This window comes from Myxine glutinosa, chromosome 1, assembly GCF_964187855.1.
Source record: "Myxine glutinosa chromosome 1, kmMyxGlut1.1, whole genome shotgun sequence".
Taxonomy (NCBI): Eukaryota; Metazoa; Chordata; class Myxini; order Myxiniformes; family Myxinidae; genus Myxine; species Myxine glutinosa.
In genome coordinates, this window is record NC_136261.1 from 411,159,535 (window position 1) to 411,176,116 (window position 16,582).

At 43.3% G+C, this 16,582-nt stretch overlaps 1 protein-coding gene across 4 annotated transcripts in view; it reads left to right on the plus strand.

The window, feature by feature from the left end:
• The window catches only part of LOC137417681 (NACHT, LRR and PYD domains-containing protein 12-like), a 229,634-nt gene that overhangs the window by 105,720 nt on the left and 107,332 nt on the right, over positions 1–16,582 (plus strand). For 3 of the 4 annotated variants that reach the window (XM_078770500.1, XM_068103593.2, XM_068103584.2), the window contains exon 15: positions 3,770–3,853. The exons of the other annotated variant lie outside the window; for it this stretch is intronic. In XM_078770500.1, coding sequence (XP_078626626.1) covers positions 3,770–3,853 — 84 coding nt within the window. The remainder of the gene's footprint in view (positions 1–3,769; positions 3,854–16,582) is intronic. 4 annotated transcript variants of the gene reach the window in all.

Genomic DNA, 16,582 nt, shown 5'->3' on the forward strand with positions numbered 1-16,582 from the left:
AAAGCCTTAGCCTAATACACAGAATAAGGATATAACTACTGAACAGGGATATATGGTGTCCTTCGTGTATGTTTTATGGAATTAATTACGGGAACGCCCTTTGACCTTTATACACAGACTGGAGGCAGGAGGGCCCAGAATAAAGCAAAAAAAAAAAACAAAAAAAAAACACAATCCTCATATCCACAACAATACATATATATATATATATATATATATATATATATATATATATATATATATATATATATATATATATAAATAAAATCGTTTTAAGGCCATTTTTCCCGACTAGAGCGGGGTTAGCCTTGCGGGCTCCATTACAATCATGGTTCCATGTTTGAAGCAATGTTTTTATGGCCAGATGCTCTTCCTGATGCCAACCTTTAGTCACCTCTTACGATGCGCAGCGATAGGGTACCTATTCTAAATCGGGGTACACACCGTGATCATTCATCCCAGCAAGCTGGTACTCAATTTGCCGACCTCGGAAGGATGCCAAGCTGAGTCAAATCCCCTGGCGTCAATTCAACGATCGACCGGGATTCAAACTCAGGATACTCAGGCTTGTGCCCAAGCCGGCACCCTAACCGCTAAGCCAACACCATGCTTATAAATATATACACATAAATAAATATATAGAAATATATGTACATAATTATATATATATATATATAAATATATATACATAAATAAATATATAGAAATATAAATTTTTCTAAAGCGTCTTTGGGCTTCCTGAAAAGCGCTATATAAAATAAATGCATTATTATTATTATTATAAATACATAAATAAATATATGGAAATATATATACATAAATATATATATATATATATATATATATATATATACAAAAATAAATATATAAATATATATAATATATATATACATAAATAAATATATAAATATATATATATACACATAAATAAATAAATATACAGAAATATATATACATAAATAAATATATAAATATATATATATACACATAAATAAATATACAGAAATATATATATACTGAAACGCAAAAGAAACTTACCACCTTTGAAACCTTTAAATATCAACAATAACACTGCGTGTAGTAAATGTGTGAACTTATTTGTGGACAATAGTGTCCTCACTGTCAGACAAAACGGTCACGGATGGTCACTTGAACCTTCAATGGTCACTTCATAGCACAGCTGTTGAACAGCCGTTTTGACTGTCAGTGATTAGCCAAGGGGTACGGGATGATTTTAATGAGCTGCACGTGATGTCTTGATATTGGCTTTAAAAAGGCCAGTGCAAAATGAGCATTTCAATCAACATGCCACGATTGTCAAGGGATAAACGGCAGCGTGCCCTGGGCATGCTGCAAGGCGGACTGAGCTACCGTGAGGTGGCACGTCGCCTTGGCTGTTCACACCAGACGATATCGGCCCTGGTGGACAGAGACACCCTCCACAACTCTGCAGATGACAGACCTCGATCAGGGAGGCCAAGAGTCACCACTGCAAGGCAGGACAGGCAGATGGTCCGAAGTCACCTGCGGGATCGATTCCGTCCAGCATCCCGCACTGCGGCAGAAACTCCGGGGCATGCAAACCACGGATCTCCAATGATACTGCACGAAGACGACTGCATGACTATGGTCTGACTGCCAGAAGACCATACAGAGGCCCCATGATGATGGCTGCCCATCGCCGCAACCGACAGAGATGGTGCCAGCAGCATCAGCGGTGGACCTTGGCGCAGTGGAACGAGGTCGCTTTCAGCGATGAGTCAAGGTTCTGTGTGGACAGTCCTGATGGGCGTGAGCGTGTCTGGAGAAGAACTGGCGAGCGATATGCCAATTGTTGCGTGCGTCAAGCCAACAGGTGGGGTGGCCCAAGTGTGATGGTGTGGGCCGCCATATCAGGCCGGTACAGGACGCCTCTGGTGGTTGTGGATGGGAATCTTAACACCCAGCGTTATGTGGATAACATCCTGCGACCTCATCTGCTGCCATTCCTGCTAGACCACCCAGAACTGAGAACCTTTCAGCATGGCAACGCTCGTCCCCATGCTGCTCGCTTTACCACTGCATTTCTCCAAGGCGAGAACATCAACACCATGCAGTGGCCTGCGTTCTCCCCTGACCTGAATCCCATAGAGCACCTGTGGGATGAGCTTGGGAGACGCGTAGTTGGCAGGGCCAGGACATGGGCAGAGCTGCTTCAGACATTGAGGACTGAGTGGGACAGAATCCAGCAGCAATCCATCCAAAGACTGGTAGGCAGTATACGCCGACGATGCACTGCCTGTATCCAAAACAATGGTGGCCACACACGCTATTGAAAGGGGACTGACATTGCACCCTGTGCTGTTCTGTACTGTAGAACAAACTGATGAGATGGTGTATCTTGGTCAAAAACTTGACATGTCATCAATAAAATGCCAATGTTTCAATTAGCAATTGTTGGTTTGTTTTCTTTTGAACTGTTACAATTTTATTAAATTTCAAACAAGTGATAAGTTTCTTTTGCGTTTTCGGTCTTTTTGAAGTTGGTCAAAATGGTCAAATTTTTTGGTCAAAATGCCCATTTTGCACTGGCCTTTTTAAAGCCAATATCAAGACATCACGTGCAGCTCATTAAAATCATCCCGTACCCCTTGGCTAATCACTGACAGTCAAAACGGCTGTTCAACAGCTGTGCTCTGAAGTGACCATTGAAGGTTCAAGTGACCATCCATGACCGTTTTGTCTGACAGCGAGGACACTATTGTCCACAAATAAGTTCACACATTTACTACACGCAGTGTTATTGTTGATATTTAAAGGTTTCAAAGGTGGTAAGTTTCTTTTGCGTTTCAGTATACATAAATAAATATATGAAAATATATATACATAAATAAATATATAGAATTATATGTGCATAAATAAATATGCAAAAATATATCTACATAAATAAATATGTAGAAATATATATATACATAAATAAATATATAGAAACATATACATAAATAAATATATTGAAATATATCTACATAAATAAATATATAGAAATATATATATATATATATATATATATATATATATATATATATATATATACATATATATATATATATATATATACATAAATAAATATATAAGAAATAAATATATAAGAAATATATATACATAAATAAATATATATAAATATATACAATACACACTTTATAACTCTTCAAAATATTATTACACAAATCTAACGTGCTGGATTAATGGCCTAATGGATAAAACCTCAGACTCCCAAGCTGGGGATTGTGGGTTTGAATCCTGTCTGGGTTGAATATTTTCCCCCCTTACTTTTTCTTGTCTTGAATAAAGTCTTGTACGATGATCGAATGCATTTTGTTCATATTTAAAATGTATCTTGTGAAAAATGCCAGGGGAATAGAAAAGGCCCCTCTATATGGTATGTGCCATGTGGCAAAGTCTAGAAAATAAGGGGCATTCAAAAATCTCGTGTGCATGCTGAACTACCTTTGTGTTCTGAGGAGGAACCAAGCAATGCTCCAGAAAAGTTCATATAAAGGGGCGCCAAACATCTGGCAAATAAAATACATTTACTTATTCATGCAGGTGTATGAATCAAATTGGCGCCAGGTATTATGCATTGAAGGAAAGGTCATGATTCGTTCCTTGGATTGACATCAGTTTAAACTCATTTGCATACACGTGTCGGTCACGATCTTTGCCCGACACTCTTTATGGGTTAATGGAATGATAACCTCAGGGTTTTTCATTTTCCCATCTTTACCATCAGTTTGAGTGCGAATCCCATCGGTGATGAGGGACTGGAGGGGTTGATGGAAGTTCTGAAATCCCAAACAAAGTTACGAATCCTCTGGTAAGTTGCAATGGGATTTGTTTAGGGAAATGAAAACAAATTGATGTCATAATCCCTGATTGTGTACCTCACATTCTTCAAGTGAACCTTGACCCTCATTATTAACCTTTTGTTTAACTTTGAACTTTATTTGTGTTCAGAAATGGGAATGGAAGGCACAGCCAGTCCTGTGTGGTGGATTATTGGGGGTGAATGAAGAGGGAATGATTAACGACGAATGATAAACAACTTTGTGTGAAGGACAAACGGTTTCACGTAAATCATTCTAAACATTCATGGTTTCATTCTCTTAGAGGGAAGGTTAGTAAATGTGAAAAGGATTGAATAATCTAAGCTCAGATGCAGTGATCGATATGTTGTAGACCATGGTAAATGAGTTTTAAAGTGAAGAGTGAAGTTGTAACGGTGAAGAAGAAGAAGATGAATTCATTGTCGTGCATCAGAACCCTCAATGTAACGTGTGTGGATCTGTTTTGGGTTGAAACGCCGAATCCTCAACTTACATCATTCTAACACCAACGTTAGCCTGGTGTTGGCTAAAGAGTTAAGGTGACCTTGAGTTCAAGTCCCTGCCATGTCGTTTAATTAACACCAGGCGGGTCAACTCAGCCTGTCATCCTTCAGAGGTCGGCAAAATGAGTACCAGCTGGCTGGTAAGGGGGCACTGCATCAGCGGCACAGCTGCACCCCCAGAAAATTATGCAGCTAAGCAGCCACAGGTTGCATTCAAATATATATAGCCAATGTTTTCCTGATGGTGTTGACCTCAAGTGATCGTACCATGTGGTGCCGATGGGGCCCCTACCTGTAGAGAATGGCAGGGAGTAATTGGAGGGTTTGGGGGAAATTGATCTTTGTTGGAAAACTAGGAAACTCTGACTGAAGAGTACATTTGGACCATCATGTCTGTAACACACCCTCAACGGTTTATCAATTCTCTGCACATGACCACCCTTAATAGGTTAATTACATTGTTATTTTTAGGTTTTCATTATTTATTAATTCTAACCCTAAAATGACATGGGGAAGGGGGGGGGGGGGGGAGGGGATTAAGGTTTCCCTCCATCTGAATTTCTCCATGAATTTTGCGATTTCTTCACAAACGACTCGAGATGACACTGCACCATTTCATGTCTTTTCTTCTTTCGAGTCTTGCGCATCTTTTAATACCAAATTTAGACAATTTGTGAGTGCTGCATATTGGAATATTCCTCCAAGTATGGGCATTATTAATTAGCTTGTAATTATTAAAATGCATTAATTTTACCCAAATTAACAACATTCTTGTAGATTATATCGAGCATATGTTCCCCCTGTTTGTAAGCGTGATGAAGATGTTAATAAAAGCTTGTTTTTTATTAATTTTAATATGTTATGTTATTTCATGAACATCCATGTGTTCCCCCTGTTTGTAAAAGTGATGTAGATGTTATTAAAAGCTCGTTACTTATTCATTTTAATATGTTATGTTATTTAATAAACATCCATGTGTTCCCCCTGTTTGTAAAAGTGATGAAGATGTTAATAAAAGCTTGTTTTTTTATTAATTTTAATATGTTATGTTATTTAATAAACATCCATGTGTTCCCCCTGTTTGTAAAAGTGATGAAGATGTTATTAAAAGCTCCTTATTTATTAATTTTAATATGTTATGTTATTCAATAAACATCCATATGTTCCCCCTGTTTGTAAAAGTGATGAAGATGTTATTAAAAGCTCGTTATTTATTCATTTTAATATGTTATGTTATTTAATAAACATCCATGTGTTCCCCCTGTTTGTAAAAGTGATGAAGATGTTAATAAAAGCTTGTTTTTTATTAATTTTAATATGTTATGTTATTTAATAAACATCCATGTGTTCCCCCTGTTTGTAAAAGTGATGTAGATGTTATTAAAAGCTCGTTATTTATTAATTTTAATATATTTTGTGTTACGTGTTACTCCCCGACCTCCTGGTCTCGGTATACCTCCGAACCCCATGAGGAGCCACGGCAGAAAAAAAAAAAATGTTATTCCGTGTCGAATTCAATCTGGAAACCACACCAGGAGTTATCAACAAACCAATAATATATTAAAAATCACACAGGGATAACGATACAACAATTATAGCAATCCACAATACAATCAATATCTCAAGATGGTACCATCTGTTAAGGTAATAACACTCTCTGTGCTCCCAGTGAATATGACAGAACACTCCTCAATGTCTCTATAACTCAAAGGTGACCCTGGCGATGAGGCGAAGAGGGGATGAGGCGAAGAAGCGATGAGGCGAGTAAGGAGGTGTAGGCAGGGCATGGACCGTCACGTGGTCCTAACCAACATCAAACTGGTGGCGGAAAGGGAAAATCCCAAAGGCGCGATCCAGGCGTGCACGTTCGCAGTTCAATCAGCGAACTGCAACGTATTCTTCAAACGCCGCTTTCGCGCACACACATCCCCGGCAGACGACCGGAGGGCGAGAAAAGTTGACGCTTTACAAAGCCTTTTTCGGTGAACGCAGCGCGCGATGCAAAATGGCGGACGGCTCTTACTCGAGCCGACGCCTCTAGGCGAGGGTTCTCCGGATCCTCAATGCCTATACCTGACTAAGCAGATTTCTCAATACTCCAGCGATAACAGATATCGCACGAAATTCCTTTCAAGGACCCAAAGTTCACTCGCGATGTACGCTTGACCACGCTCGGTACGGAGCTTCAAGACACGTCTTTTTCCTATCTCCTCATGTCTTCTTCCTCTTCCCTCTCTCTCTGTCATCGGCTTCCGGCTTCCTGTCTCTTTTTCATGAGCGCTTTTAACCCTTTTAACCACAATAACCATTTCCTTAAACAACAATAACCATAATACTTAGAACCAACAATAATAATAATAACAACAACAATAATTAGTGCCGAATCCGTAACATATGTTATTTAATAAACATCCATGTGTTCCCCCTGTTTGTAAAAGTGATGTATATGTTATTAAAAGGTGGTTATTTCTTAATTTTAATATGTTATGTTATTTCATGAACATCCATGTGTTCCCCCTGTTTGTAAAAGTGATGAAGATGTTATTAAAAGCTTGTTATTTATTAATTTTAATATGTTATGTCATTCAATAAATATCCATGTGTTCCCCGTGTTTGTAAAAGTGATGTAGATGTTATTAAAAGCTCGTTATTTATTAATTTTAACATGTTATGTTATTTAATAAACATCCATGTGTTCCCCATGTTTGTGAAAGTGATGTAGATGTTATTAAAAGCTCGTTATTTATTAATTTTAATATGTTATGTTATTCAATAAACATCCATGTGTTCCCCATGTTTGTAAAAGTGATGAAGATGTTATTAAAAGCTCGTTATTTCTTAATTTTAATATGTTATATTATTCAATAAACATCCATGTGTCCCCCCTGTTTGTAAAAGTGATGAAGATGTTATTAAAAGCTCGTTATTTATTAATTTTAATATGTTATGTTATTCAATAAACATCCCTGTGTTCCCCCTGTTTGTAAAAGTGATGTAGATGTTATTAAAAGCTCGTTATTTATTAATTTTAATATGTTATGTCATTCAATAAACATCCATGTGTTCCCCCTGTTTGTAAAAGTGATGAAGATGTTATTAAAAGCTCGTTATTTATTAATTTTAATATGTTATGTTATTCAATAAACATCCATGTGTTCCCCCTGTTTGTAAAAGTGATGTAGATGTTATTAAAAGGTCGTTATTTATTAATTTTAACATGTTATGTTATTTAGTAAACATCCATGTGTTCCCCCTGTTTGTAAAAGTGATGTTGAAGGAGCTGGGGCTCCCACGTCGATCGGAAGAATGGACGCGACAAAAAGCTGGAATTCATCCGAGTTGCTTTAATCAAACCAAACACTCAGGCACTCTGAAAAGCCCGTTTATCGGGCAGCAATATATATACATATTATCCCGGAGCGTTTGCCCAGGAAAGGCGAGAGGGGGCGTGGCCCAGCGTCCTGGCTGCGGCCTGGCAAGTTGAGGGCGAGCCTGGGCATGCCCGGGCGTCCCGACCGAGGCCTGGCAAGTTGAGCGCGGGCCTGCCCGGGCGTTCTGGACGAGCCCGGCATGGTGATCGCTCCGCGTCCTTGATAGGTGCAAGGCGATTGTGAAAACCCAGCGGCAGCCGCTACACACGTCCCCCCAGAATCGACTTGCACTGGCAGGGTCAATTTGAGGGGGGTCCTGATGACCCGGCCGAAGCGACCCCTGGCGGGTCGTGGGAGGGGGTCCGGTGTGGTGGTGGGTGGTCGAGTGGGGGGCACCGTGGACGGGGGGCGGCCTCGCCGTGGCGGAAGGGCCACCCGTGGTGGGTGGTCGATGTCCACGTGCGCCGGCATGAGGCGGTCCACCGCAATCCGGTCCGACCTGCCGCCGATGTCGATGACGAACGACTTGTCGTCCCGTCGCAGCACCCGGAAGGGCCCGTCGTACGGCGGCCGGAGTGGCCCCCGATGTGCGTCGTGACGCACAAAAACATACTCCGCTGTGCGAAGTGCTGGGGGGACGTAGGACTGGGGGTCACCCCAGTGGTGGGATGTTGGCACGGGGGCAAACCGTTGGGCGGCCTCCTGGAGGTCCGAGCGCTGGTGAGCTGCGGACCAGGGACTGGTAGCGTCGGGCACGAATTCGCCCGGGACGCGTAGCGCCTGGCCATAGACAAGCTCAGCGGTGGATGCCTGGAGGTCCTCCTTGGGGGCCGTGCGGAGGCCCAAAAGGACCCACGGCAGCCGGTCGGCCCAACCGCCGTCTTGAAGGCCGGCCATGAGCGCGGCCTTCATGGAGCGGTGGAATCACTCGCACAACCCGTTTGCTTGGGGGTGGTAGGCCGTAGTACGGTGGAGCTTGACCCCCAGGTTGCGGGCGACCGCGCCCCACAGCTCAGAGGTGAACTGTGGTCCGCGGTCTGACGAGATGTCCGCCGGTGTGCCGAAGCGGGCGACCCAGGTGGCGATGAAAGCCTGCGCCACGTCGGCGGTGGTGGTGGAGACGAGGGGAACGGCCTCCGGCCACCTGGTGGTCCTGTCCACCATGGTGAGCAGGTGTGTGAACCCCCGTGACGGGGGGAGGGGGCACACCAGATCCACGTTGACGTGGTCGAAACGTCGTTCGGGCACGGTGAAAGGTGCCAGCGGGGACTGGGTGTGTCGGTGGACCTTGGCCCATTGGCAGGCCGTGCAGGTGCTGGTCCAATCGCGGACGTCCCGACGAAGGCCGTGCCAGACGAATCGCGCCGACACCAGCTTCTGGGAAGCTTTCCGGCCCGGGTGGGAAAGGCCGTGGAGGGAGGCGAAGATGCGGCGTTGCCAGGTGACGGGCACGATGGGGCGAGGCTGGCCTTGGGAGACGTCGCAGAGGAGGACAGTGTCCGCGAAGGGGATGTCGGCCAGGCGGAGGCCCGTGTCCGCCGCCCGGAGGGCTTGCACCGTGGTGTCGGTGGTTTGGTCCGCCGCCATAAGTGCAAAGTCCACGCCCAGGTGGACCGCGTTAGCGCTGGCCCGGGAAAGACAGTCGGCCACGGCGTTGTTTTTGCCGGCGACGTGCCGGATGTCCGTGGTAAACTCCGACACGGCGGAGAGGTGGCGCTGTTGGCGGGCCGACCACGGCTCCATGACCTTGGCCATGGCGTAAACCAACGGCTTGTGGTCGACGAACGCCGTGAAAGGTCGGCCCTCCAGGAGGTGGCGGAAATGGCGGACGGCCAGGTGTAGACCGAGGAGCTCCCGGTCAAACGTGCTGTATTTGAGCTCGTTCGGCCTGAGCTGCCGGCTGAAAAAAGCGAGTGGCTGCCAAACCCCATTCAACCATTGCTCATGTACGGCGCCCACCGCGTAGTCGGAGGCATCCGTGGTGAGGGCGATGGGAGCGTTGAGCACCGGGTGAGCGAGCAGTGTTGCATCGGCGAGGGCCCGCTTTGAGCTTTGGAAGGCCGCATCCATTGCTGCGGACCAGGCAATGTCGTGCTTGGCCGGCTTGCCCCGGAGGGCTTCGTAGAGGGGCGGCATGAGTTGAGCAGCGCGGGGCACGAAGCGGTGATAAAAATTCACCATTCCCAGGAATTCCTGCAGGGCCTTTATGGTGCGGGGACGCGGGAACGTGGTGATGGCCTCGACCTTGGTTGGCAGCGGCACGGCCCCATTCTTGGTGATGTGGTGGCCCAAAAAATCAACGGCCGTCGTGCCGAAGTGGCATTTGGCCGGGTTGACGATGAGGCCGTGCTCGCTGAGGCGCCCGAACAGTGTTCGGAGGTGGAGGAGGTGCTCGGCCCGGGACGTGCTGGCGACGAGGATGTCGTCCAGGTAAACAAAAAGGAACGGCAGGTCACGCAGCACGCCGTCCATCAAGCGCTGGAATGCCTGAGCCGCGTTCTTGAGACCAAATGGCATCCGCAAGAATTCGAATAAGCCGAACGGCGTGATGACTGCCGTTTTAGGGACGTCGGCCGCCCTGACAGGTACCTGGTGATATCCCCGTATGAGATCAATTTTCGAAAAAATGACCCGTCCCGCCAGACGGTCGGAGAAGTCTTGGATATGCGGGATCGGGTACCTGTCGGGGGTGGTAGCGTCATTGAGATGGCGGTAGTCGCCACACGGGCGCCATCCACCCCCCGGCTTTGGCACGATGTGCAGTGGCGAGGCCCACACGCTATCGGAGCGCCGCACGATGCCGAGGTGCTCCAACGCGTCGAATTCGGCCTTTGCCACGGCGAGCTGGGCTGGGTCGAGGCGGCGGGCCCTGGCGTAGACCGGCGGACCCGTGGTTGGTATGTGGTGCTCGATCCCATGCCGTACTGCGACGGCCGAAAACGTCGGCCGCGTGAGGGCCGGGAACTCCGTGAGCAGGCGAGCAAACTCGTTCGCCGCCGGGACGGCGCATGCCAGCTCGGTCGGCACGGAGCTGCTCAATGTGCATACCAAGGAGCTGAAGGTTTCGGCGTTGATTAAACGACGCCGTTGGACATCCACCAGCAGTCCGTGTGCGCAGAGGTAGTCGGCGCCTAGCAGAGCCATGGGCACGTTTCCGGTTACAAACGTCCAAGCAAAGCGTTGGCCGCCGAAGCAGAGGGTGACGTTGCGCGGGCCGAAGGTGCGGATGGTCGATCCGTTGGCCGCAACCAAGGAGGGGCCGCAAACCGCGGATTGCCTGTCCTGGTCAGAGGTGGGTATGACGCTCAGTTGGGCGCCGGTGTCGCACAGGAAGCGCCGTCCGGACGCTTTATCCATGATGAACAGTAAGTTGCCCGTGTGGCCGGCGCTCATGGCTAGTAATGAACGCCGGCCCGGCCGTTTCCCGGCCTGCCGAAGGTGCACGGGGGTCGGCATGTCCGGGCCTTCTGTCCGAACCTGGCATGATAGTAACACCACGCTTGGTCAGGTGGAGGCCCCGGTCGTCGTGCTGGAGGTGGTCGGCTCAGTGTAGCGGCCGCCAATTGCGTCGGCAGTTCGGTCGTCGACCGTGCCGGGTGCTCGGGCTCCATGGGTGTTGCGTCGGACGGCGGTGGGTCCCATGTCGCCGCTGCGATGCGCTGTCCTGCAGCGGAGATCTTGTCAGCTTCTCTGGCAAGGGCCCGGGGATCTGTGATCGTCGTGCTTGCCAGGGCGAGGTGTACCGGGTTAGGCAGCTGACGGAGGAACAGCTCCCGGAACAGGAATGCCGGAGAGTGCTCGCCGAGCAGTGAAAGCATGTAGTCCATTCGCTCGGAAGGGCGCGTGTCGCCGAGCTCGGGCAGGTCGAGCAGGCACCGTGCGCGTTCCGCCGATGGGAGGGCGAAAGCGTCGAGGAGAAGCTTCTTAATCGCGCCGTATTTGTCAGCGGCTGGCGGGCTCTCGAGGAGGCTCAGGGCGTGGGTCGCGGTGGCCGAACCGAGCGCTGTTACCACATGGTGGAAGCGGGTGTCGTCGGCCGTGATGCCTCGCAGGGCGAACAGGGAATCCGCCTGTGCGAACCAAACCGCCGCGTGAGCCTTCCAGAAGGTAGGCAGTTTAAGGGCGACTGCCGTGTCCATGTCGGTAGGTCACCAATGAAGGAGCTGGGGCTCCCACATCGATCGGAAGAATGGACGCCACAAAAAGCTGGAATTCATCCGAGTTGCTTTAATCAAACCAAACACTCAGGCACTCTGAAAAGCCCGTTTATCGGGCAGCAATATATATACATATTATCCCGGAGCGTTTGCCCAGGAAAGGCGAGAGGGGGCGTGGCCCAGCGTCCTGGCTGCGGCCTGGCAAGTTGAGGGCGAGCCTGGGCATGCCCGGGCGTCCTGACCGAGGCCTGGCAAGTTGAGCGCGGGCCTGCCCGGGCGTCCTGGACGAGCCCGGCATGGTGATCGCTCTGCGTCCTTGATCAGTGCAAGGCGATTGTGAAAACCCAGCGGTAGCCGCTACAATGTAGATGTTATTAAAAGCTCGTTATTTATTAATTTTAACATGTTATGTTATTTAATAAACATCCATGTGTTCCCCCTGTTTGTAAAAGTGATGTAGATGTTATTAAAAGGTAGTTATTTATTAATTTTAACATGTTATGTTATTTAATAAACATCCATGTGTTCCCCCTGTTTGTAAAAGTGATGTAGATGTTATTAAAAGCTCGTTATTTATTAATTTTAATATGTTATGTTATTCAATAAACATCCATGTGTTCCCCCTGTTTGTAAAAGTGAGGTAGATGTTATTAAAAGCTCGCTATTTATTAATTTTAATATGTTATGTTATTCAATAAACATCCACGTGTTCCCCCTGTTTGTAAAAGTGATGGAGATGTTATTAAAAGCTCGTTATTTATTAATTTTAATATGTTATGTAATTCAATAAATATCCATGTGTTCCCCCTGTTTGTAAAAGTGATGTAGATGTTATTAAAAGCTCGTTATTTATTAATTTTAATATGTTATGTTATTCAATAAACATCCACGTGTTCCCCCTGTTTGTAAAAGTGATGTCGATGTTATTAAAAGGTAGTTATTTATTAATTTTAATATGTTATGTTGTTCAATAAACATCCACGTGTTCCCCCTGTTTGTAAAAGTGATGTAGATGTTATTAAAAGCTCGTTATTTATTAATTTTAATATGTTATGTTATTCAATAAACATCCACGTGTTCCCCCTGTTTGTAAAAGTGATGTCGATGTTATTAAAAGGTAGTTATTTATTAATTTTAATATGTTATATTATTTAATAAACATCCATTTGTTCCCCCTGTTTGTAAGGGTAATGCAGATGTCATTAAAAGCTCGTTATTTATTAATTTTAATATGTTATATTATTCAATAAACATCCATGTGTTCCCCCTGTTTGTAAAAGTGATTAATATGTTATTAAAAGCTCGTTATTTATTAATTTTAATATGTTATGTTATTCAATAAACATCCATGTGTTCCCCCTGTTTGTAAAAGTGATGTCGATGTTATTAAAAGCTCGTTATTTATTAATTTTCATATGTTATGTTATTCAATAAACATCCATGTGTTCCCCCTGTTTGTAAAAGTGATTAAGATGTTATTAAAAGCTCGTTATTTATTAATTTTAATATGTTATGTTATTCAATAAACATCCATGTGTTCCCCCTGTTTGTAAAAGTGATGTCGATGTTATTAAAAGCTCGTTATTTATTAATTTTAATATGTTATGTTATTCAATAAACATCCATGTGTTCCCCCTGTTTGTAAAAGTGATGAAGATGTTATTAAAAGCTCGTTAATTATTAATTTTAATATGTTATGTTATTCAATAAACATCCATGTGTTCCCCCTGTTTGTAAAAGTGATTAAGATGTTATTAAAAGCTCGTTATTTATTAATTTTAATATGTTATATTATTCAATAAACATCCATGTGTTCCCCCTGTTTGTAAAAGTGATTAAGATGTTATTAAAAGCTCGTTATTTATTAATTTTAATATGTTATGTTATTCAATAAATATCCATGTGTTCCCCCTGTTTGTAAAAGTGATGTCGATGTTATTAAAAGCTCGTTATTTATTAATTTTAATATGTTATGTTATTCAATAAACATCCATGTGTTCCCCCTGTTTGTAAAAGTGATGAAGATATTATTAAAAGCTCGTTAATTATTAATTTTAATATGTTATGTTATTCAATAAACATCCATGTGTTCCCCCTGTTTGTAAAAGTGATGTCGATGTTATTAAAAGCTCGTTATTTATTCATTTTAATATGTTATGTTATTCAATAAACATCCATGTGTTCCCCCTGTTTGTAAAAGTGATGAAGATGTTATTAAAAGCTCGTTAATTATTAATTTTAATATGTTATGTTATTCAATAAACATCCATGTGTTCCCCCTGTTTGTAAAAGTGATTAAGATGTTATTAAAAGCTCGTTATTTATTAATTTTAATATGTTATGTTATTCAATAAACATCCATGTGTTCCCCCTGTTTGTAAAAGTGATTAAGATGTTATTAAAAGCTCGTTATTTATTAATTTTAATATGTTATATTATTCAATAAACATCCATGTGTTCCCCCTGTTTGTAAAAGTGATTAAGATGTTATTAAAAGCTCGTTATTTATTAATTTTAATATGTTATGTTATTCAATAAACATCCATGTGTTCCCCCTGTTTGTAAAAGTGATGTCGATGTTATTAAAAGCTCGTTATTTATTAATTTTAATATGTTATGTTATTCAATAAACATCCATGTGTTCCCCCTGTTTGTAAAAGTGATGTCGATGTTATTAAAAGCTCGTTATTTATTCATTTTAATATGTTATGTTATTTAATAAACATCCATGTGTTCCCCCTGTTTGTTAAAGTGATGTCGATGTTATTAAAAGCTCGTTATTTATTAATTTTAATATGTTATGTTATTCAATAAACATCCATGTGTTCCCCCTGTTTGTAAAAGTGATGTCGATGTTATTAAAAGCTCGTTATTTATTCATTTTAATATGTTATGTTATTTAATAAACATCCATGTGTTCCCCCTGTTTGTTAAAGTGATGTCGATGTTATTAAAAGCTCGTTATTTATTAATTTTAATATGTTATATTATTCAATAAACATCCATGTGTTCCCCCTGTTTGTAAAAGTGATGTAGATGTTATTAAAAGCTCGTTATTTATTCATTTTAATATGTTATGTTATTTAATAAACATCCATGTGTTCCCCCTGTTTGTAAAAGTGATGAAGATGTTATTAAAAGCTCGTTATTTATTAATTTTAATATGTTATGTTATTCAATAAACATCCATGTGTTCCCCCTGTTTGTAAAAGTGATGAAGATGTTATTAAAAGGTCGTTATTTATTAATTTTAATATGTTATATTATTTGATAAACATCCACTTGTTCCGCCTGTTTCCTTTGAAAAAAGTCATTTGAAATGTTTGAAAAAATGTCATTGAAGAACTGGGCCCGGGTGCTGGAAGCCCTGATAAGCCTGTCCTCTGAATAAATGACATATCCAGTGAATTCAATGTATCCTCTGGATAGCTGCTACAACCGGGCCCTGGTCTTGCCTAATCAGAGTTTCTGCATCCCTGGTTATTCCAATTACGATAACATTTTTATGCCTCCGCTCCCGAAGGTGGCCGGAGGCATTATATTTCCGGGTTGTCTGTTTGTCCATACATCCGCCCGTCCGTCCGTACAGGCTAAACCTCGTTTTTCTCAGCAACCACATGTCCAATTGAGACGAAACTTTCAGGGTAGGAGTGACACCCATGCAGAATGTTTTTTTAAAGATAATTGTGATGTCATGGGTCACGTGGTATGGCAGCCTTCTTGGATTCAACATAAATAATAATAAAAAAAAATTCTCAAAAACGCATAGTGAAAAAATTATCAACTTGGCACATTGTCCAGTACTCCCAATAGGGAACAAAAGCATGATAATGATGACATCATATGGAAAGTGGTATACCAGCCAAAAATGTTGTAATCGAATTCCTTATCCTAAAAATCTGAAATTGCATGCACATGACCTATGACCTATTGTATTGAAATATTAAATTTATGACATCATAGATCACATGGTTTGGCAGCCATATTGGATTTAACCTAAAACCTGAAAAACCTCTTCTCCAAAACCACCAATTGATTGACTCGAAACTTTATGTGTGTCATTGACAAGGCATGGCGATTAAATGACAATTACAAAAACATCATTGGTCACATGGTGTGGCAGCCATATTGGATTGAAGGAAAATATTAAATGATTATATCTCTGAAACCGCTTACTTTGTCGATGCAGAATTTTACAAACATCATGTTGGGCTAGCGGCTAGGGTGCCAGCTTAGGATCTCAGGATCCTGGGTTTGAATCCCGGTCGATTGCTGAATTAACGCCAGGGGGGTTGACTCAGCCTGTCATCCTTCCGAGGTCGGCTAATTGAGTACCAGTTCACTGATAATTCCCTGCTTGTCGTAAAAGGCGACAAAAAGGGTTGGCGGCAGGAAGGGCATCCGGCCGTAAAACATTGCTTCAAAAAGGGGACCGAAAAACAACAACAACCACGGTCCCCGAAAAAGGCCAACCCCCGCTTTGCGGGGAAAAATGGCCTCTAAATGTGGTTATTTTATATATTATATCTAACACCATTGTTGCATATAGTTTGAAAATAACGATGTCGTAGGCCACGTGGTTTGGCGGCCATCTTGGATAGAAAAACGACCTTATCCGTTCAACATGAAACTTCACAAACGTGATCCACTACCCATACATATGCAGAGTGTACTTCTTTTTTTTTATG